Source organism: Lissotriton helveticus, chromosome 1_2, assembly GCF_964261635.1.
Source record: "Lissotriton helveticus chromosome 1_2, aLisHel1.1, whole genome shotgun sequence".
Classification (NCBI taxonomy): Eukaryota; Metazoa; Chordata; class Amphibia; order Caudata; family Salamandridae; genus Lissotriton; species Lissotriton helveticus.
The window spans coordinates 81,826,523-81,850,591 of NC_136058.1; the positions used below are offsets into that span (position 1 = coordinate 81,826,523).

Genomic DNA, 24,069 nt, shown 5'->3' on the forward strand with positions numbered 1-24,069 from the left:
ATAAGAATATCAGGACCACTCTAACAGAATGAACGGACAGGACCCAATCTGGAGTGAGCCATAACGCAGGATAACCCCCGCCCCCAAACAGTGTAATTAATGACGTTGCTTTACTCTTAGAGGTGTCATGTTTATAGAGCTTTTAAGAGTTAATTTCTTGTTCCATGTAATTTTTAGGTCGGGAATTAGTCAAGAACATTTGATTTTACTAATCGATGTATAATATACTTACATATAGGGGCTTTCAACCACCTCTCTTCACCGATTGGTCTGTTGTATCACACAAACTTTGTTTCTGAAAAACTTCAGCAGACCGCACAGGGCAGTAGATCAGCCTACTTAAGCCACTGGGTAATATCACTTTGAGTGATTTCTTTTTACTCTATAACAAGGACCACATCTGAACACAAGCTAGTTTCCTTTAGTGACAGTGTTTTTTGTTTTTACATCATAAGTACGTTAGTGCTGCCTTTGTGTTCTATAATTGTTATCCTCTTCTTTCTTTCTTTCTTTCTCTCTTTCTCTCTTTCTCTTCATTATTTTTGTCTTCTTTCTCTTTTCTTTCTCTTTCCAGTCTCTCTCTCTCTCTCTTTCTAATTCTCTGTCTCTTTCTCTCTTCCTTCCTCTCTTTCTTTCCTTCTTCCTGTTTCTTTCTTTCTCTTTCATTCTCCTTCCTTCCTTTCCTTTCTTTCCTTCTCCCTTTCTTTCCTTCTCCCTTTCTTTCCTTCTCTTTCTTTTCTTCTCTCTCTCTTTCTTTCCTTCCTTTTTTCTTTCCTTCCTTCTTTCTTTCATTCCTTTCTTCCTTCCTACGTTTTCCTACTTTCTTTCCTACCTTCCTGTCGTCCTTCCTTCCTCCTTTCCTTCTTTTTCTGTTTCTTCCTTTCTCAAAGGCAGAAGGTTTACATGCAATATCAGATTTTTCGGTCTGTGCTAGCAAAGACCTTTTGATTATATTAAAATTAAGTGTATAACATAGTTGCTAATAGGGGTTTCAGCCAGACATCATCCCTTAGTCTGTGGTTGGTGGCATTCACAATTTTCTTCCAACCACTCCAGCATGCATTAAGGGGCAATGCATCAGCCCTCATCAGCCATTGGCTGACTTTACTCCGAATTAGAGCATGCTTCCCTTTCACATGGAACACATCCACAGACAAAGTAGTTCCCTTCAGTGACAGGCAGTAATATGGTGGTGTGTGTGTTTTCTGAGGTCAAGAAACGATTTGTTTTCTATAGCAAATTATCTTTATTTTTAGACTGATTAAGGCCTGGCATATTCCCAAGCAATAGGACCTATTGGCTTTGCTAATGCTTGTTTACTATGTACGGATGTGCATGTTTGGTCCTAGGTACAACATTGCAATGTTGATGCTGTCAGAACTCCAACCCTTTGTTCATATATGGATTTACCTTACATGGTGGATCAGGATAGGTCAGCATTTACTGTAAGGGACTGTGGCAGTGTGAAGTAATGTGCTGGATATGGTGCCTGTTCACATACAGTGCAAACTTATTTTGGGAAAATTAGTTTTAACAATCTGCTATTTTTACATACTTCCTTAAGGCCATCTGTTTTCTTGAACCTTTATATTTTAATAAAGTTTCCCACCCATGTGCCCACTGTCTTTGGCAAATAATGCCTTACAAAAAGTATCCCATACCAAGTTTGTTTGCGATCAGGTACACCATTTAGACTCTATTTATCACCTTGATGAAATACAATATAAAAAATATAAATGTATATATATGTTCGAAACGCATTGGGACTAATTTGGAATGAAGGCTTTCTGATGTAATGCCACGTTGCCTTGCCCTCAAATAAAGGCATTTCAACTTTCTGTCTGCGGCGCCTCAAATGGACGATTTCTTTTGACTTGGATTATGGCGGCCGTGTCTGGTCACGAGGAAGCCCGCTGTTGACTTCAGGCGGATCCAGCGCTCGTAACCTGCGAGCGTGAAAGGAGCTATCATGTACTAAAGCATGGAGGCATACAAACGAGGTTACTTCACCCACTGGGGCTTTGAATATGGATGATTATACTGAGAGTGGCGGCACCCACATAGGTAATACTACGATAAACTACAAGCTCCAATATGCTTTGAGAAAAGCACTCACTGATGGGGGCGGAGCTTTGAGAGCTTATTAAGGCAGTTTTCGTAATTGACTGCCATGTCAGTTTCCTTGTTTCCCATGAGCAAGAACACAGAGATGTTCGAAACGCGTTGGGACTAATTTGGAATGAAGGCTTTCTGATGTAATGCCACGTTGCCTTGCCCTCAAATAAAGGCATTTCAACTTTCTGTCTGGGATGCCTCAGATGGAAGTTTTCTTTTGACCTGGATTTATATATATATATGTGTGATCAAGGGCTGCTCAGCCCGAAACGCGTCACTGCTGGAAACTGGTTGAAATAAAAACGAACTTGCTTCAACTGAGTTGTCCGTTCCCCACTCTTCGCCGGCGCTGCTGGAGGTGGTTTGGAGTATTGTGTGGAATATATATATATATATATATATATATATATATATATATATATATATATATATATATATATATATATATATATATATATATATAACCTACTGGTGGTCGCCAGTAGGTAGTTATAGTTAGGATTGTTTTCCATAGGAAATCCGCAACATTCTATTGGGAATAACTTTGGCACCGGTGGACGAATCTTCGCGAATTTCTCAAAGAAGATGGCCCGCTCCGCTCCGCTCTTTCTCTGAAAGTTTGGGGGGGATTTGTCAAGCGGGGGCCCAAAACGTGTTTTCCCCATGTTAATTTCCATAGGGCGGTTGGACTCACTTTTAGCCCGAACGGCTGAATGGATTCCCACCAAACTTGGCAAAATTGTAGGGACTGGTAGCCCGATGTGCCTTTTCTATGTCTCAAGATATGTGCTCCAGAGGATTTTAAATAATTTAGGTTAAAAAAAATATATATATCTATATGCGCGCCCCGGTACGTGCACCGGGGCGCGCACCTGGCGCGCAACGCGAGTACGCGAGCGGAAAGCTGATTGGCTCTCGGGTGTCTGTCAACATTCCAAACAGTCCGGAGCAGCCGCCATCTTGTGTCTCGGTAGGATCGAGACACAAGAGGGGCAAAAACAAAGGGGGAAATGACCATAAGGGGCAGGGTAGACCCCCCCTGACCCCCTAGGTTTGATTGGGGGCTATAAAAGGTTTACTTTCTATTATTAAATATGTGTTTCAAGGGTTACATTACAGTGAAAGGATGTCTGTCACTCTGTCACAAGGATGGTGTCATCAGTGATGTCATGAGTGATGTCACTGACCATGTCATGAGTGATGTAATATGTGACGTCATCAGCAGTGCATTGCAAGCGCAAGTTATAGTGAGTCCAACTAACTATAACGTGGGAATTTCAATGGTTTTATGCGAGTTAAACTTCCAGCTAACTATAACTGGTGTGAAACCTATGGTTTTTTCAGTGAATTTAATAGGTTTTTTTAAATGATAATTCCTAACTATAACTGGTGTGAAACCTATGGTTTTTTCAGTGAATTTCATAGGTTTTTTAAATGCTAATCCCTAACTATAACTGGTGTGAAGCCTATGGTTTTTTCAGTGAATATATATATGTATATATATATATATATATATATATATGTATATATATGTATATAGAAAAATCATGTTTTTGTTTCGACCCTCACTCACCCTAGTACTGGCTTGCTTCATCATATGGTCTTATCCTGGTTCCTAAAAAACAGATTGGGCTCGACCATATTACAGGGAGCACTTTAATTATTTCTCTCTAGCTGAGATCTTAAAAAGATAATAAAAATACTTCAAACAAAGTATCCCTTTCTTAGTGGTTGTTTGGAATGATTAAAAGTTCATTAAAAGAGAGCAAGGATATAATGATCCTATGCCCTGATAAATGGTCAACATGTTTCAGCCTAAAAAAAAAGGCCTCTTGGGTCCAGGGCTTTCACAGAATACTACGGTGGAATTTATCTCAATCACACATAACATGTAACACATTCATGCATGATTAATGACATATTACTCACCTGAAGATTGCTGTATTTGTATCTTCATTCCTGGTTTGGAAAAGTACATAAAACCCAAGAATGGTTATCAGAGTGATGTCACAAAAAATAAAGTTCATTCATTCATGGCACTTCGTTGTAGCTATCTGTATCGCATCATGTTTGGTGCTTGAAGCACAACTCATGCAGGGAAATTTGACTGTGCCATTGTCTGACAATATGGTCACAAGACCCGGTGTGCCATGCATAAATACGTGTTGTCACTCTATGCACCGGCACGTCATAACTGGAGTGATTCCGCAAATCATAGATATATATTTCTTTTATATATTTACTATCAAGGACTTACACAACTAGGGTATCCTTTATATCACAGTCTTGATCATCAGTAATTCGATTTGACAAATTGTTGACACATAGATGATAAAGCCGAACAGCCGACACGTGTTTTTTCGCTTAATGCGACTTTTTCAAGGCTGTTAACAAAGAAATCAAGTTTGGATACAGTAATAGGGGAAGTTAGTATTGGTATTAGTAATGTGCCACAAAAAATTAACTAAAAAAAAAGTGAACTCAAAAAAATCCTGTGAATGTGAAGAAAGGGAAGAAAAAAGGAAATTGAAATTGGGTGATGAAAGAAGTCTCCCAGACCCTGCATAGAGACTAAATTAGTGCGTTTTCACAAACGAACAAGCGCTATTGTGCTATCAAGTTTGAACACCTTATTAGAAAAGGTAAACAAAAACTGTTTCGAAGTGCTATTCTACTACATGTATGTTGGATTTTTGTTGTTTTGGTCTTGTTGAATTTAGATAAAGATACTTTATTTTTCTAAACTGGTATGGCATCCATTTGTGGTGTTATCACTGTATTACTGTGTGTTGTGAGTACTAATACTTTACAAATTGCCTTTGGGGTAAGCCTGTCTGCTCGTGCCAAGCTACCAAGGGGGTGAGCAGGAGTTATCTAAAGTGTGTATCCCCCTAACCCTGACTAGAAGCAAGGCTCCCTAGTTCTAACAACCAGCAATCGCAGTAGTAAAAAAATTGCAATGATTGATAAAATGAAACGCATGACTTAAAGCAGTTCATAAAATTCAGTATTTGCACAATTTCAGTGGCCAGAACGAATTCTTCCTTGTGAAGCTGGCGTTACAGCATTGGACTTCTCCACATCTAATCCAAACCTCCTAGCAGTTGGGATGTACAACGGCACAGTGGCAATCTACAACGTGCAGAACAATAACTCTATCCCAGTAATGGACAGCAAGTAGGTTTCAATTCTAATTATTACACTGGATTGAAGGTGCCTAAAATACAATTAATTTAGAAAATGTATGCTTTTTGCCTAGAACTTGTAGAAATGTAAAGTTGTTCTTTACTTCATTAGCCCCTCATCCCTCTCAAATAATTAAAAGACTAACAAACCAGTGTGATGTATCTCACTAGCACCATTTATGGTATGGTGTGGCTACCTCAGACAGAACATTTGGCATTAAAGCAATACCACTTTATCTTTCATCCCAGTACTTTGGCACTCTTTCCCCTCTGTAACCACTCCAGTCACTTCTTGTTGTCCACTTCATTAAGATTAGATGAATCCTTCCCCGCATACATGTTAATTTTTTATTTTTTTTATTTTAAGAGTTTTATATAGCGCTGGCTAGACCCGAAGGTATCAGAGCGCTTTACATGAGGTTCCACAAAATTACAAGCTTACATCAGTTCCAATTTACATCAGTTGCTAGACAAACAATTACAAGAGCATAAAAATGAGATAAGTGAAGTGTAGAGGGGAAGGGGGTAAGGGTAAAGGTGTGTGAGGGAGATATGGCATAAAGACGAAAGAAAGTCTGCCCAAAGTCCGGCTGGGTAGGTGACGGTCGAGGGGGAATTCCCAAAACCTATCTCCTCTATAGCTATCAGGTAGCTCCATCGGGCTTTGGCCAAGTAGCTAGGTCTTGAGAGAGGGAGGATAGGGGAAGAGACAACGAGGAGAGACGAAATGAAGTCTGTCTAAAGGCCAACTGGGTAGGTGACAACCAAGGAGGGAGTCCACGGCCCATCTCCCCTATAGCTAAACCAGGTAGCTCCATCGTGCATCAGACAAAATAGTTCAGTCTCAATACATTGAGAGAGGATAGAAGGAGACACATAAATAGAGGGAGGATGCGGGAAGAGACGACAAGGAGAGACGAAAGGAAGTCTGGCTAAAGACCGACTGGGTAGGTGACGTCCAAGGAGGGAATCCCCGACCTTTCTCCCCTATAGCTAAACCAGGTAGCTCCATCGGGCTCAGACAAAATAGCTAGATCTCAAATGACGAGGGAAAATTCACAGGTAAACAGGGTGGGGACTAGGGCCAGGAACAGGTGGGGGCAGAGGTCAGTTGCAGGAAAGTGAAGAGGAGTAGAGCGGGGAGGGGTAGGGGGTAGGTAGTTTGGTAACAGTTACATGGTTATAAACAGTTACTGGGGCATGGTGATGCATACTCAAAAAAGACAAACAAATAGCAATGTCACAAAGGAACATGAAACAAGACGAATGTGGCATGGGAGGAAGAGGGGAGAGGTAAGGGAACAGAGGTAGGGGTAGATACAAGGAGAACTATGTCCAAAGTCCTGCTGGGTCTTCACTCTGTTCCTCTGAGGACCCAGAGGTCTCTGGCTTTTGACCTCCCACTTATCTAGTGCCTCCTGGGCCTCTGTGACTGGGGTTTGTCCGCCTTTGTGCTGCAGCCTCCATGTTGGGATCAGGCGCACCGAAAGAGGGAATCTGCCCCATGCTTGATGTTGCCTCCTTGTCTGTGGCTGGGAGTTACTGGCCTTGGAGAGCGCAGGTAAGTGCGCCCCAGCTGAAAGCGCCGTGTACACAACTCCTCCGGCCCACTCAGTGCCCCGCCATCCACGGCAACCAAGACAGCGTACCCTGCAACACCTCTAGTACCGTCCCAGTTCCCGGTACCTCCTGTCCTGTATTCGATCGCTTAAAGAGCGCAATATGGACGGTGAAATGAACACTGTATAGTCCGGTGTTTGCGCCACGCACTTCACTTAGCGCGGGACAGTGTGGCCCCTCCACGCACGGCTGCCGCGATGATCTGCACGCAGCCCCCAGCAGCCGAGTTCACTGCATCCTGCAGCTGTGTCAGCCGGTCCGCCATGACCCGAGGACCTGATCTGTCCCAGTAGCTCTAGTTGTCTCCAAGACCTTCTGTTATGTAGCACAACAAATATCTAAGAGCGTCCTGGTGCTGTATGAGAGGGAGTAAAAAAAGGGGAGAGGAAAGGAATTAGCAAGAAACGTGAGAAGGAAAATCCTAAGGCAGTTATCTAATAAGGCCAGTTTTAAGGTCTTTTGTGAACTTTGATGGGCAGATGGTGAATTTGTGTAAGAGAGGCAGGTTGTTCCAGAGTTTGGAGGCCAGGTCGGAAAAAGAGTGGCCCCCGAGCCGGGGTTTGAATATGCAAGGGATGACGAATCGCTTGTCTGAGGCAGACCAAGGAGGCTGAGAAGGAAAGTATGGAGTAAACGTATGCACACAGTAAATTGAACCTGATGTTGATCGCTTTTGGACCATGGACGGGGCCTAAATATTGAGCGCTTGCTTCTTGACGGATTTTCTTCACGGATTTAAGATCGGATGGCTCTTTGGTGATAGGAGAAAGCCCTAAAATCAGTCTAGCGACTGAATTCTGCTTGATTGTAGATGGAGGGAAATACAGTCTGGAATCCCCAGGTAAACACTGTTTAATCGGGTTTAGTGGTAATTAATGAACACATTATACTTTTACGGGTGTCAAGTGACAAAAATAGGCCAATCGTTCTCAGCCTTTTGAGGAGCATGCAGCATGTTCTGGATACCTGATTGATTTGTTTCCCAAGAGTGAGTTGGATGTCATTATTGATGCCCAAATCTTTAGCTGAGGAGGCAAGCCTCGATTGAGTGCCGTAGTCGGTAGGCCACCAGGAAGTAGTACAATTCTGAGATTTGTCCACCTAAAAAAATATGTCTCTGTTAAGTTTGAGACAGTTTGAAAACATGACACACTTCCAACGTACTTAAAGTTAAGTGGGAGTTTAATCTACAGATTAGTTCTGCAGATGCGGCCACCAGTACCTCACCTTCCAGTCCCTCTATTTCCAACCGCCCATCCCCGAATCCTTCCAGCATTCCACATCACCCTTCATATTCCATCCCAAGCTAACATCCAACACAGTTGCTCTGTGTCCAGCGGGTAACTGCACTCATACAGGTTTGGAAGCAGGATAAAACCTGGTTAGGTTCATCTGGGACAGAGCTGAGGACTTGAGTATTGCCTGCACAGGGCAAGGTGTTAAATCCAAAAGAGCAGCTGAATTGAGCTGATGGGAAGAGATAAACGTTAAACAGGATGTGTATTGGTTAAATTTACCATTTGCAATTAATACCAGAGAATAGGCTCTGGATTATCCCTATTTAACAATTGCCGTGTTTGATTACCCTCCAAAAGCAATGCCAATCACACCTTGGATTAGCTCCTAGAGTATTTCAGTCTCACCATAACGTTATTGGTTCTTGAATATATGATTCTGCCTCTTACAGAGTACTTCATTTGGAATGGATGAGAAGCTTTGTATTCCGCATCTGGCAGGGTCTATTTAGTGAATGTGCGCCGATGGTGAGTGAAGAATCTCGGAAAAAATGACTTCACCCACTAAAAACAACACATTTTGCATGATCAACAAGTGTTTACTTGAAATATCACCTGAACAAGAATATAAGTGCACTATATTTTCAAAGTGCTATTTTTCAAGAAATAATTTTTGTGAAGTAATCTTTGAAGAGATGAAATAAAAAATGTTTTTTAAAAACGTCAGGGCAACTGTTACCGTGTATTTACGTACACACCTAGCTCATAATTCATATATGCATTTATTTTATAATGCAGCTTTTTACATGGACACCAGTGAACAATGTAAGGTTGCTTGTAACATGCTGCTGCTCTGCCCCCTTGTAGTAATATGCTCGGATCCAGAGTAGATGAAAGAAGCATTATTATTTGACAGGTGCTGCGCAGCAGCTCAGCATATATCTTAACAGAAAGCCAGTACAATAATCATCCCAATACATTCAAAATACATTCTAAATGGAACTAGTAGAACAAGGGAAGGAACCCACATAGAGGAGGATTCTAGAAAGACTAGAGCGAAACATTACATCATCCTCTCTCCTTCAAAAACAAAAGAAAGAAACAAACAACAAAAAAAAACAAAAAAAACAAAACAGAAAGGAAGCTTAACATGGAAGGAAACATCAGGAAACAAGGCATGTGAAGGAAAGAGGGAACTCTGCAAGGAAAGGAAAACATCAGCGATACCTAGCGGGAACAAAACGAGTACGAACACTCCTGCATGGTTCAACAGGAACAGGAGAGTCAGAAGGCAAGGCAGAACTACTGTCAGAAGGAAAGTGATTTATAGTAGGATCACCAGCTCTGACAACTCTGGCAGAATTCCACCAATGCTTCATATTCACTCTCACAGAATTACCACAGACCTTGTCAATGACAAAAGGTTCAGAAAACTTGGGACTACCCTTAGTGGTATGAACAGGTAATTTGACACGAATTTTATCACCAACGACGAACCGTTGAGAAATAACTTTCTTCCTGGAATCAAAATCACTTTTCTGTTTGTACTGAGCATACATCACATTAGATCTAGCAACCTCATCCACATTGCCAAGGGAGTTCAACTTCACCCAACGTGACATCCACCCAGGACAAACTTTAGAACAAGGTTTTCTCCCACGCAACAACTCAAAAGGAGAATCCTTGGTAGAGGAATGGGGTGTGGTACGATAGAACCACAACATAGATCTAACTGCATTAGGTACATGACAACGCTGGGCAATAGCCCACTGAATGCAATTGTTGAGAACCCTGTTCATACGCTCGACTAGACCGTTCGTCTGAGGGTGATAAAGAGCACTCCTCAAATGATCGATACCACTCTGGCACAGAAAAGAATTGAACTCTTGACTAATAAATTGGGCGCCGTTATCACTTACAATGGCGGAAGGAAAACCTTCACGTAGAAACAGGTCTTTTAAAAAGTCAATTACATTCTTGGAATTAGCCTCACTAACAAAACGAACCTCGGGCCATTTTGAATAATAGTCGACAGCAACTATAGCGAATCTTGAAGAGGAGGGAAGTAAATAGAAGGGACCAACTAAATCGATACCTATTTTTTCCCAAGGTCTGTCAGGGAAAGAAATAGGTTGCAATGGAGGAGAACGTACTTTCAAGCACTTCTCAGCACTAGAACAAACAACGCATTCCTCAACGACATTATCGATTTCCTGTTCCATTTGGGGCCACCAGTAGTGTTCTCTAACCCTCCTCTTAGTTAATGTTTTACCTAGATGACCCTCATGAGCACCTTGGACAATCCTGACTCTGAGGTCACCAGGAGGGATGAGCCTATCACCACGCATGAGTAAACCTCCCTCAATAGAGAGTTCATCAGAAACCTTGACAAAAGTTTGGAGAGAAACATGAACATTCTTCTCTCTGGGCCAACCCTCTTTGACACATCTAATTACTTCGTTGAGAAGTACGTCATTAGACAAATGCTCTCTCCATTCAGCTTCACTAATGGAAAACATATCGTCCAAACCAACGAAAGCAACAAAACAATCCTCCTCATCATAATCCTCCTCCCAATCGCCCTCACATTCAACATCAATGGGATTCCTGGAGAAATAATCAGCCCTTGTGTTTTTGCTACCTGGTATATAGGTTACTTCAAAGTCATACTGGAGCAGTTTAGTAGAAAGTCTCGCAATTCTTGGGGAGTGTTCCTTGATTCTGACACCAGAAAGAATAGAAACCAGGGCACTGTGATCAGTCCTCAAACGGAAATGTTTACCCCAGATGTAAGGATTAAATTTTCTTATCGCCCACCAGCAGGCCAAAAGTTCTTTTTCAATCACAGCAAAATTGGACTCAGCACCACGGAGAACCCTTGAAGCATAACCCAGGGTTTGTTCTACACCACCAACTTCCTGGGTAAGGATAGCACCCAAACCTAACCCACTAGCATCGACAGTGATGGTGCACATGGCATTAGGATTGAAAGGTTTCAAAACTTTAGAACTGACTAATTCTTGTTTAATCCAGGCAAACACTTCCTCACAATGAACATCCCACAAAAAAGGAACTTCTCTTTTAAGCATGTTGGTCAAAGGCTGTACTCTAGAGGCATAGTCTGGTATAAACCGGGCGTAAAACTCACAAAGCCCAATGAATGACTTTAGACCACTTTTATCCTTGGGTGCAGGGCTATTGACTATAGCTTTAACTAAGCCAGGTCTAGGTTCCACACCGTCCTGAGTCAACACGTGACCAAGATACTCTACCTTCAGGTCCCTGAAAACACACTTCTCTTTCTTCAAGACAACACCAGCATCGCACAACGCTTGTAAGACCTTCCTCAAAATCTCGTCATGAACATCACAGGTATTACGATGAATCAGCACATCGTCCTGAAAAACAACAACTCCACTGATACTTTTCAAAATATTAGTCATGATCCTCTGGAAAACTGCTGCCGCAGAGGCTAACCCAAAGGGCATACGGCAGTACTGAAATGAGCCTACAGGGGAGACAAAGGCAGTGAAGTGTCTAGAGGCCGGATCTAGAACCACCTGGTGGTACGCAGATGCCAAATCTAATTTGCTAAACCACTTTGAACCATCAATAAGTGACAACATATCGGGGATTTTAGGGAGTGGAAAGGAATCTACCCAGATATTCTTATTTAAACTGCGTAAATCAACACAGACGCAAAGCTCCCCATTCTTTTTTTTAGCGACCACCAAAGGAGAAAGCCAAAGAGAGGACTCAATGGGTTCAATTATCCCTTTACTGCAAAGTCCAAACAATTCCGTTTCTAGTTGTTCCCTCACACTGAACGGGACATTCCTCAGTTTGTGTTTAATGGGGATGGTATTATCTTTGACACGAATGGTGTGCTTAAACCCCTTCACTTCTCCTAACTTATTGCTGAAAACAGTAGGAAAATCCTCAACTAATTTGTTGACGAAGTCATCATTTTGATTAGAGGAGACAGAACTTTTTGTGATGGTCAGACTATCAGTTTGGACAACAGAGATGGGGTCTTTAGTGCCAGGACGGAGAACCATCTTAAACAAACCCTGATGGAACCAACCAAGGATGTTTAACCCTTTGATGGAAACATATATTTTGCCAAAAATCTTCCTTCCTCTAAATTCAAGAGTGTCTTCAAAATAACCTTTGAGTTCAATCCTTCTACCCTCATAATTAACAGGAGATCTGTCAGGGGGAAAAAGTTTGCGATCACCCCACACTTCTTCAAAAAGTTCTTGAGTCAGCATAGTTATCCTGGCCCCCGAGTCTACCAGCAGGCAAACTACTTTATCACCAATGCCAATATCAGTGTAGGGATCAACACATTCACTTTCTGGATCATCTATACTGATACCGACAACAGCAACCATCTCTCTTAAATCATCTTGAATATTAGAGATGTCATCTTGGTTGCAGTCAGAAACATAGGCAACAGAAGAAGGATTATTATTATTACTCCATTGTTTGTTAGGCTGAGCTAGAGAAACATTCCGTTTGGTATTCTGGCAAACTTTAGCGAAATGGCCCAATCTCCCACACAGTCTACAGGTGACATTTTTAGCAGGACAAGGACGTCCAGACTTGAAATGGGGAAAATTCCCACATTTGAAACAAATATTAGTTTGTTTAAAGAATTTGTTGTCTGTACGACCACCAGCATTTCCCTTATTTTCCAGTACTTTCACAACATTAACTGTCTCTTCCTTAGAAAATGAAGTGGAAGGTTTACCATCAAGTTCTTTGACTGAAAGCTTAGAGAATTCGATACTTTTAGCAACATGTATAGTCTCTTCAAGTGAGGGATTACCTAAAGAAAGCAATTTTTGTTGGATACCTTTATCTAAACACTTACAAATATACTGATCTCTGATCATTTGATCTCTAAAATTTTCGAATTCACATTCTGCACTGAGTATTCTCAGAGCAGAAATGAAATCTTCAACCTTTTCTCCCTGCTTTTGTTCATGTTTATAGAACTTGTGTCTGACGACCACCAAACTAGGCTTGATATCAAAACATAACTCTAATAATCTTACAGTTTGATTGTAATCATCTAAATCTTCTTGTTCAGGAGAAAGCACCAATGGAGGTAAGTGTTTAAAAATTGAGCGACCCTCAAACCCAAGACTATTCAAAAGGAGATACTTTTTCCTTTCTGCTCTGTATCTTGACGCACCAATGGCACCTAGATATGTAGTGAAAGCATCAAACCACTTTTTCCAGCTAATGGGAGGTTCACCTGGAAGGTCAAGAAAAGGAGGTGGAGGTGAGACTAAAATAATCAGACACAAAAAACGATCTTCTTTGGAGAATTCGCTGTGAAGGAACAATGAAAACAGTTGCCAAAATGCCAGTAAGATAGACCAAAAATGTTCTGATACCGTGTTCTTGAACGCGGTGAAATGTTCAACTTGGATGAGTTGAACGCGGTGAAATGTTTAACTTGGATGAGTTAGAAAGTCTCCGTTGATCCGTGATACACTTCACCAAATGCAAGGAAATGTAGGATGAAGATACGTATGAGCTCCGTTCACGTTGATTGAAACTCGCTGTTAGAAGATATTGGTGACGGACTTGCGTATGTTTGCAGTGTGTTTCAATAAAAAGAAAAGAAAAAATTTATAGGTCTTGAAAATGGCGCTGACGTTGGGATGATGCGTTTCAAGAATCCGACGTTGCGTTCCACGAAAAGTACAGTTTTAAAATGGTGTTGACGTTTGAAGGATGCGATGCGTTTCAAGAACAATAACGTTGCGTTCCACGAATAGTGATGCGTAATGCGAGTAAGAGAGGCACGATTGTAATTGTTAGTACGCTGATTACGTTCGTAGAATAGCAAACAGGATAGCATACGTCACAGCAACTTGTTAGTACGCTAATTTCGTATCCAACGCTGATTATGTTCGTAGGCCGCAATTATACGCATATGCATACGTCACACCAACTTGCATTTAGAAAGGATAGCCGCCTTGAAAATTAGTGAAGAGGTTTATACAGTACCTTGATTTGAACGAAGTAGAAATCGCGCAAATCTTCCTCTTGAAACGGAGTGGAAAAGAGATGTCAAGGTACCACTTCACTCGTAATTCTTATTAAGCAACACTTTAAAAGGTTGAATTGACGCGTGGGTAGCATACACCTGTCGATGATCGTCGCCACGTTTTTTGTAGTAATATGCTCGGATCCAGAGTAGATGAAAAGAAGCTTTATTATTTGACAGGTGCTGCGCAGCAGCTCAGCATATATCTTAACAGAAAGCCAGTACAATAATCATCTCAATACATTCAAAATACATTCTAAATGGAACTAGTAGAACAAGGGAAGGAACCCACATAGAGGAGGATTCTAGAAAGACTAGAGTGAAACATTACACCCCTCTCTCCATTACCTTTGCTGTCATCAATTCCGTGCATTGTGATGTGTAGGAAGATGGAGTTTTATGTGTTAATGCTGTTTAGGCTTCACCATTCAATGCTCTCACAATATACCAACGATGGTCCTTGGGTTCACAATCATAAATCCTTAACCCAGTCCTGGTAGAGAGGCAAAGAGCAGCCAGGTTTAACTAGAAGGACATGCATTTAGAGGTAGGCGAATCTCGCTGCATTTTACTCTGTGGGATTCTGCACAGTTACATAAAATCTCTGTGAGATTCTATGAAGTTTCGCGACCTGGGAAAGTTGGTGGGTGGCAGACTAACATAGGAAGGAAGACAGACAAGACAAGACGCTCTTATGGAGGCCTGCAAGCTATAAAGAGACTGCCTATTTTAAAGTCCCTAACACAGTCATGCATTTTTGGCTGTATCCATCATGGTTGCGCCGCAACATTCGTCAGTGAGCTCCGCTTTGTGCAGTTAGGAAATTTGGTAACTTTTGCTTTTTGAATCTTAGATAATTCCAATTTTACAGCAGAAACTGCCACCCTAAACTACCTATGTGCAGACACCGCATGCTTGCATCCCCTTCTCCCTCCATAGGTGAAGGATGGGCGAGGTGCACCTCAGCTCTGGCAAGGAGCCGCACGGTTCTGTTCAGTCCACATCTGTTAATGTCTCTGAAAATCAGCTGATTCACATAATTTTAGAACATGGCGCACCTGTTCCCACTTCCCCCACCCACAAGAACACCAAGCCTAAGCAAAGTTATACTATAATAATCTGGGTGATGTTATCGGTCTCTGAAGGATGAAAGGTGGAGTGGAACGTTCCATGGCATTTACATTTAGGAGACTACAAGTGACACAGATCTTCACAGCAGGCACTCACTCACTGTGCTATCTCAGCAGACGGACGCTGCACTTCAGCATAATAGGACAAGACTATCATGCTTAGAAATACCCTCTCAAAGGGATTAAGAGTGCTTGAAAACATGTTCCCCTTTTCTTAGAACCATACTCAGTAATCCAAGAAAGACTCACCCACTCCTGTAGATCTACTGTAAAGTTTAATAAAATGAGGACCATTAAGCTGTAGAATAGTGCTTGTGCTGTTGTGTGCAAGAAGGCAGTTGTGTTGTGCATAACATAGAATTTCAGTATTTTGTGGCTGTGCATAGCCGAGAAGCTGATGCTGAATGAAAAATTTCCTAGCTAACGTAACGGAAAGTTTCAATTCTATTAAGGACTAGGAGGCGAGGATTATGCAGTCCTTTCTTCTCTTTATTCAAATAGCAGGTTCAAAGTTAAACGATACAAAAACTTTATTTAACTACCACTCCCATGAGCACATGGGCCACAGTGTCCATAGTAACCATAGTACAATGTCGAGGACGTCCGCCGTATATATGCTTATGACGTCCCTTCCGCTTCCTCTTCTTCTCTGTGAGGAAAATTCTCTGTTAACCCACTCAGTCCATCTTCTGATCTTGTCCTAAACAATACAAGAAAAACCGTTATCCTGTTCCCCTTCCATGGAAGGAAGCATAAGGAGACAATTTAACTAAGTCCTCTAATAACAGAAGGAAATATTTTCTCACACAATGCCAAGGAAAACGCAGAACATATTATTCATATCCAGAACGAACCAGTCAAATCGAGACATATCAGTAAACAAACCCTCATCAAACCCATATTGTAAGAACTTACTTACTGACCATACGAAGGTTCCCGGGTGGGACGAGACGCCCCAGTCTCGGGGAGGGATAATCCCCGCCTCCTAGTACTTAATAGAATTGAAACTTTCCGTTACGTTAGCTAGGAAATTTTTCATTCTAAGTCAGGACGGAGGCGAGGATCATGCAGTTTCAAAGCTTATCCACCACCAACGCTGCTGCGCCATAGATGGGTTTGAAATAAAACTTCTTGAACGTGGATTCGGAGGACTAATCCGCTGCATTCACAATAGCCTCCAACCGGCCACCTACCTGTACGGCTTTCGAGGCCATAGCTCCTCTCGTGGAGTGAGCCCCAAATTTAGTCACATCCACCCCCGCCTCGGTCATGATCCAACGGACCCACCTAGCTATGGATGGAGATGAAAACGCCTTAAAAGGCTTCTGCAGGGCGATAAGGAGCTGACGCTCTCACCGAGGGCGATACTCCGCTGTCATTTCCTTGTAAGCCGTAAGGCATCGTACCACACAAAGCTTGGGTTGCTCAGGAAATACAGGATAAGATACCGACCTGATATTAGTATTAGTCCTCCTCGCAACCGTGAAAGTTACTCCATCCAGAGTGAACATACGAGCCGTGATGTCCAGCGCCCTCACATCCGAGACACGTTTACAAGAAACCAGACAAAGCAGGATCGCCAATTTTGCCGACAATTCCTTCCTGGAGAGATACTGGTTGTCTCGCCAAGAGCCGAGAAAACGCAGTATGATGGTGACGTCCCAAAGGCATTCATACCTGGGTTCCGGGGGCTTAGAAAGTTGTGCGCCCTTCATCAGTTTGCACACCCAAGGGTGTTCCCCCGCTGGTTTACCATCGATATGGGCGTGCCCCGCCGAAATGGCGGATCTGAATGAATTGATAGAACGATATGCCAACCCTGACTGCGCCAATTCGGCAAAAAAATTCAAGATGTGACTAACATCTGCCCCCACGGGATCGGCGTGTCTTCCCAGACACCAATGACGCCACCGTCCCCAAGCTGAGCGATATCTCTTGACTGTTCCTGGAGCCCAGGCTCGTTTGATGAGGTCCGCAGCGTCCGCCGAAAGGCGGCCGTCTTGCCAACGTCCCCTGAAATCCTCCATGCCATGAGGTGCAATGTCTCCTGCAGAACTAACGGATGGGGTTCCCCCAGAGGACCCAAGAGCAGAGAAGGGAACAAGGGTAGTCAAATCGGACGGTCCCACGACAGTTCCAACAGGGAAGGGAACCACGTCTGGGCCCGCCAAAAAGGTGTCACCAGGATCATGGACGCTTGCTGTCGGTGAACTTGCGCCGCTACCCGAGGAATCATCAGGAAAGGAGGGAACACGTATGGCAGCTCCTGTGACCAATCCTGCAGGAACGCATCCACCGCCGACGCCTCCGGGTCTGGCCTCCAGCTCACAAACTTCGGAAGCTGACGATTGAGCCGGGATGCGAACAAGTCCACAGTGCACGGACCCCACTTGGCCATCAAAGCCCGGAAGACTGACTTCTCCAGTTCCTGGAATGCCAGTCCGCAATTGAATTCTGAAGACCTGGAAGATATGCCGCTGACACAGAGATCTGCCTCTCCAGGCAGTAATGCCAGAAGTCCTTTGCCAGCTCTGCCAAGGCCCGAGACCGCGGGCCACCAAGGCGATTGATGTATTGCACCGCCGACACATTGTCCATGCGTAACAGGATGCAACACGACACTCGGTCCTGGGTGAGGGATCGTACCGCAAAAGAGCCTGCCAGGAGTTCCAGGCAGTTGATGTGAAGTTGTAGTTCCTCCTCCGACCAGCGGCCCCCCCATCGTAATGTTGCCGCATCGGGCTCCCCAGCCCGACCTGCTGGCTTCCGATTCTATGAGCAGATCCGAGTTGGAGCCAAAGGTCGCTCTCCTGTTCCACGCACTCATGTGCTCTATCCACCAACGCAGTTCCGTTCTGGTCTCCTCCGTCAGAGAGATGAGCTCGGAATACGTGAGCCCCTTTCTGAGATGCTGCGCTTTCAGCCGTTGGATGGCCCTGTAATGCAAGGGACCCGGGAATATCGCCTGAATCGACGACGAGAGGAGACCCACGATTCGAGCCAACTGCCTGAGTGAGATTCTGTCCTTCCGAAGGACCTGAGAAAGTTCCTTGCGAATCTGGGTCACCTTCTGCAGGGGCAGGCTCAGGGAGGCCGTCTCTGAATCGATTAGGAAACCCAGAAAAATGATCTGTCTGGATGGTCGGAGCTCGGATTTCTGTGCATTTATCACGAACCCCAGGTCCTGAAGCAGAGCAATAGTCATGCTCACGTTGCGTCGGAGGCGGTCTGATGATTGCTCCATAATCAGGATATCGTCGCGATAAATGATCAGCCGTATGCCCCTCTCGCATAGAGTCTCCACTACCGGCCTAAGTAGCTTTGTAAAGCACCATGGAGCCGATGAGAGGCCGAATGGGAGTGCTTGGAACTCGAAAACCATCCCGTCCCATAAAAATTGCAGGAACCGCCGATGAGGCGGAAAAATGGGAGGTAAGCGTCCTTCAAGTCTAGACGGACCATCCAATCCCCCAGGAGGAGGATGTCGCACAGGAGCTGGATCCCTTCCATCTTGAAGTGGCAGTAAACCAACCACTCGTTGAACTCTCGCAAGTTTATGACCGGGCGGAAACCTTCGTATCTTCTTCTGGACTAGAAAGATGTTGCTCAAGAAACCCGTAGGGTGAATAACTGACCTGCGGATCGCTCCTTTCCTGAGGAGCTCCGCCACCTCATTGCCAATCAGAACCGTGCCCTCTGTGGAAAAAAACAGCGGACAGGGGCGTATCCTCTGACGGGCAGTCCCGTAGAACTCTATTTTGAAAACCCCGGACCATTTGGAGAACCCAAGGGTCTGCCGTGATCTTGCACCAGTTGTGGAGATGATCCCGTAACCTCCCCCCCAGTACGGATGGGGAAAAAAGGGTAACACTCACCGGTTGGACCTCCCGGTGCGTTGGCTCCAGCCTCTGCCGCGCCCTTTTCCTGCACCTCTACTGGGGTAGAAAGAGCCATGGCGGCCGTCGTTTCAGCCGTTGTTGCGGTGCTGCTGGTTTTTGTTGTTAGGGCCCTGTTTGTAAGGGCAGCCGGAGGAGCGACCCCGCCCTCTTCCGGCCCCAGCAAAAACCCGTCCAGGAAAGATCTTCTTTATTGAAGTTTGTGCCTTATCAGGTGCGGAAAAGGTGGTAACAAACTTGTTCAGTTCCTTGATGAACGGTTCACCGAACAATTTGCCCTGTGCAATAGGCCCTGCCTCTGAAGTTGCGAGATCGCACAGCTTAGCGTCAATCTTAATGAGAAGCGATCTCCTACGCTCGGCTGCCATCGCACAGTTCGCGTTGCCCAAGAAGCATAGGGCTTGCTGGGCCCAACCTGCCACGACGTCCGTGGATAACGAGGTCCCCGACTCTTTAGCCCTCTCGGCCAACTGAATGATCTGGGTCACAGGGCTCACGCATCCAGGAGCTTATCCTGACAGTTGCGCCATGAGCGGTCTATGCCCTTCTTAGGGTCTTTCATGAACTTGGCGAAGAACGTGCAGAGCTTATCATCAATATCCGGAGTGACGGCCACCCTACCCTCCAATTTCGGCCGAGGGCATTCTCCCCGCATGCGGGTCCTAACCTCCTTCTCCAGAGGCTGGCGGACTTCTCTCGCCACATATGCCGCCACCTTAGGGTCCGGAAGCCACTCCGACGACCTAGGGTGATAAATCCTAGTAGGGTCAAACATGTCTGAGGTCTTTCCGTCCCCATCCTGGGACTCCGAGGAATAGGAATACGACGCCGGGCGCCAAGGCCGCCCTGCATCAACATCCCCGTCCGAGGAAACGTCATCCTCGCACACACCCTCCCCCTCAAAGGGGAAACCATCGTCCTGGTCTGATTCAAGAGCGACCTCGTCGCCATCTTCTCCGGGGTGAAATCCCTCCCGGCAGGGAACAGGTTTAAGCGTCCGCGCACTCTTACGGAAGGAGTCCCTCAGGCGATCAAACTCCTCCAGGTGCCCCACGTGACGTTTCGCTGTCCTCTTACCACCAACCTGCACGCCGCCGGATCCGTGTCCTGCTTGCACTGGGGTACCGAACACCCCGGGGATACTCTGGGCGAGAGCGTCTACTTTATCCCTCAGGGGGGCCAGCGCCGTGTCCAGGGCCTGCGATAGCGCGAGACCCACAGCAGGCGGCAAGGGTTGGGGAGGCCAAAGCTGTTCCGCCTCCTGAATTGAGGTGTTTGAATGTTCACATGACATGTTCAAAATGAGAGTGAGAGCACCAATATACACCTTTCCTATGTACCTCAAGGGAGCCCCCTCGCCAGTGCTCAGACAGCTTTAGCTGTCAAAAGTTGGGTGCGGTACCCAAAATTCGCCACCAGATGGCGCTGCGCCCAATGCGCGTGTATGGGGATTCACCGATACCGGTGTCAGGGCGAGAGTTGGTGAGGCTGCGAAGAGCTCGCCTCAACACGCCATCACGCCGAGGAGAAAACAGTTGAAAAACCGCCTCTCCCCGTATCGGGCGGGCGCCCCACAGAGCCGGTAAGCGCGGGAGCGCACTTCCGCGATGACAGCGGGATAATGACGACGCAGGCAGAGCCTGACACGCGTCCAGAGCAGGACAGTAAGAAGGCGCGAGCAGAACCTGACGTGCGTGTATCAGTAACGCTAGAGACAGCGGGCATGCACAGGCACAATTATCGTATAACAGATCATCAAAGACAAAACAGTTCGTCAGGAAAGTAAATAAAGCGTGACTTATCTGACAAGCAGAGAAGAAAGAGAAAGCGGAAGGGACGTCATAAGCATATATACGGCGGACGTCCTCGGCATTGGACTATGGTTACTATGGACACTGTGCCCCATGTGCTCATGGGAATTGTAGTTGAATAAAGTTTTTGTATTGTTTAACTTTGAACCTGCTATTTGAATAAAGAGAAGAAAGGACTGCATAATCCTCGCCTCCGTCCTGACATAGAATTCCCTGTGAGTGAACAGTCCTGTAGGCAGGCGGGCAACTAGAGCCAAATTTCGGGGGAGGGAGGGGCTGAAAAATATTTTGGGGGGTGCTAATTCTTCCAACCACAGACAGAGTGGCCGTAAGAATGGGTGAACACAATAAAAGCCTCATTTACAATGAATGGTCTTTTAAAGACCTGTTAAATACTCGGGTGTGGCTGCAATTAGATGCTCGCCAGCCTATGAAGACGTGTCAGCCCGGGCTGACACACACGACAGGGAGAGCTGAAGCCCTGTGAGCCCAATGGGTGTTGCGCGCCTGACTGTAGGCACTGACCAGTAGAGACCCGTGGAAAGAGGTCGTAGGGCACATGGAAAGAATTGCCAGTTCCATTCAGCACAAGAAAAGTATAGCACAAACTTGGTTTTATGTAGCGCTTCATGCAAAGTGCCTCCGATTTCTAAGCACTACGTGTTGCTAATACTCAATGTTCTAACTTTAGAAAGATTGGATTCTTGAGCTGGCTGGGACTGAAGCTAGATGCCAGCTGTGAGCATGTTATATACTGAGACCTCCTGCCAGTATTTTTGCTCAGGACAGTCACTTGGCACTCATTACCAAATTGAAGTAAACTTCAGTTTGGTGATGAGTGCTTGCCCTGCGTGGAGGCCAACTACATGGGAGATGAACCCAGCGGGGATATATTGCCTACAAGGGCACTAACTAGACGTTTCACAGCCAACTAGTAACAGCATTACAACGTGTCCCGCACTATCTCAGCCATTCGCTGGGCAACCGCTTGAAATCTGCAGGCAGTGAGGACTGTTTTGAGCCTAATTTATTTTAGTGGGGGTGCCTGCAGGTTTGCTGACAATGGGAGCAGAGCACGAGCCGAATTGACATTACGGTCAGCACGAGCGAGATCAGTCCACAAAGTTCGTCATGTGCAGTCTTCGTTTACAGCAGCGACTAGCCCTGCTTTCCCTCCTCACCTGCCTCTCTAAATCTGCTACAACTGGCTGGCCTGTCACGGCTTACCCCAGGTTGTGGCAGCATCTCTAATGGAGGTCTCTCTAGCAGTGCACAAACACCGCCCAGTCCTCCGCTCTAAAACCTGAGCTTCCACTGCCGTACGCCAACGTCACCAATAGCCTAAAACAAACACAATCCCCAATGAAAACAGACCTTAATAAGCACAAGTCCTACCAAAAAAAGGGCTAAGAAGCTCCTCACTTTGGCAATATGACTGAAGGTAGGGGACGAGTGCTGATAAACTCTGCTGCTCAGCAGGGGGGCAGAGTTTTTGCCAAACACCGCGCTCTAATTAGAGCACAGAGTGGCAAAACTCTGCAAACTCTGTGGGTAGAGTGGGGTTTATCGCCCACCCTACATGTGTTAAGCATTTCAGAATACCAACACATACGATAAGTAATTGACATGACTCGAAAGAAATCCGACTATACTTTTTAAACGTAAAGCAGATTTGTATATAAATGTAGACACCAAAACGAAGTCAATCAGATTAGTATAAGCAGAGTTAGGAATTTTAGAAGCCTCTCCAACTATGAGCAAGCGATTTGCTCGCATACCAGTCAATGTACTTTAATCAATGCTAGATCACTGATAAAAAATAAAACTGAATTGGCTGATTTCTTAGAGTCCCAAATCTTGGATCTAGCTTTTATAACAGAAACTTTGGCCTGCGCTGCTTCAGTCCCTGATTTTGTATCTGCGATCCCAGCTGGCTATGCCATCTTTAGGTTGGACTGCAGGGAGAAAAGGGGCAGATGCCTTGCTGCAATGTTTTGCGACCACCTTAAAGCCACCTTTTAAGTGTTCCCTTCAACTTTTGAATGTGAAGCTCTCTTGTTTAAAATGTAACTTAATAAAAACGATTGCTTTAATGGCCTACTCATCAATCACCCTACAGGCCCCAGAGCAGCCTTCACTCAGGCTTCTAGTCAGTTAATGGTCCTTGAGGACTTTAATTTCCATTTGGAAAACACTCTGGATAAAGACTCTGAACATTTCATTAATATGATGGGCAGTTTAGGCCTTGCTCAGCTGGCCAAGTGTCCCACTCATTTGACAGGTCGTTTACTTGATGGCATTTTCTCTGATAATCCTCTCCTTTAACCTACAACATCTCTTGCCTCTCATATTGTCTGACCATTTGGAAGTCAGGTTCAATTTGGTAATATTGGCCAAAGTCTCGACTTCTAATCCGTCCCAATCAAACAGAACTTGACGTCCATGGCATAAGATAGATGCAAACATGCTAAGCTCAGTTTTAACTTGTATGTTACCCAAGGTTTTCAATGACCTAGACATAGCAACAACTAACTAACATCGATGGTCAGATTATACCTTAAATCAACTAGCCCAGGAAAAGGTTTATAAAAGCCATAGAGCCACTACTATGGAGCCTTGGTTCTCTGAGAAAAATAGAGTTAAAAAATAGCTTTGTCGTAGACAAGAACGAAGGTGGGTAATAGCTACGATTGTAAAGAAAGAGAGATTTACAAACTCACCATCACCTCTTACTAAGAATTGATCCATAAGGGAAAAGCTCTTCACTTCACTCATAAAATCAAGTTGTCAAAAAACGACTCCAAAGAGCTCTTGGCTACAGTCAAAAGTTTGGCAAACATCACTGATAAGAAGAACAACACGGCTAATCAATCCATTTGTGATTCACTAGCTTCCTTTTTCCAAGCTAACATCTGATCATGTTCTTAGCCTACTCAACAATATTAAATCAGGCTCTCCTTTGGATACCTGCCCTTTGGAAATGATTCATCTAGCACTAGAGATCACAACTCTA

General features: G+C 44.7%; 1 protein-coding gene across 1 annotated transcript in view; it reads left to right on the top strand.

Moving 5' to 3' along the window:
- The window catches only part of DNAI4 (dynein axonemal intermediate chain 4), a 496,013-nt gene that overhangs the window by 318,957 nt on the left and 152,987 nt on the right, over positions 1-24,069 (top strand). The window contains exon 11 of the mRNA XM_078668935.1: positions 5,141-5,292. Within this exon, the coding sequence (XP_078525061.1) occupies positions 5,141-5,292 (152 nt within the window). The remainder of the gene's footprint in view (positions 1-5,140; positions 5,293-24,069) is intronic.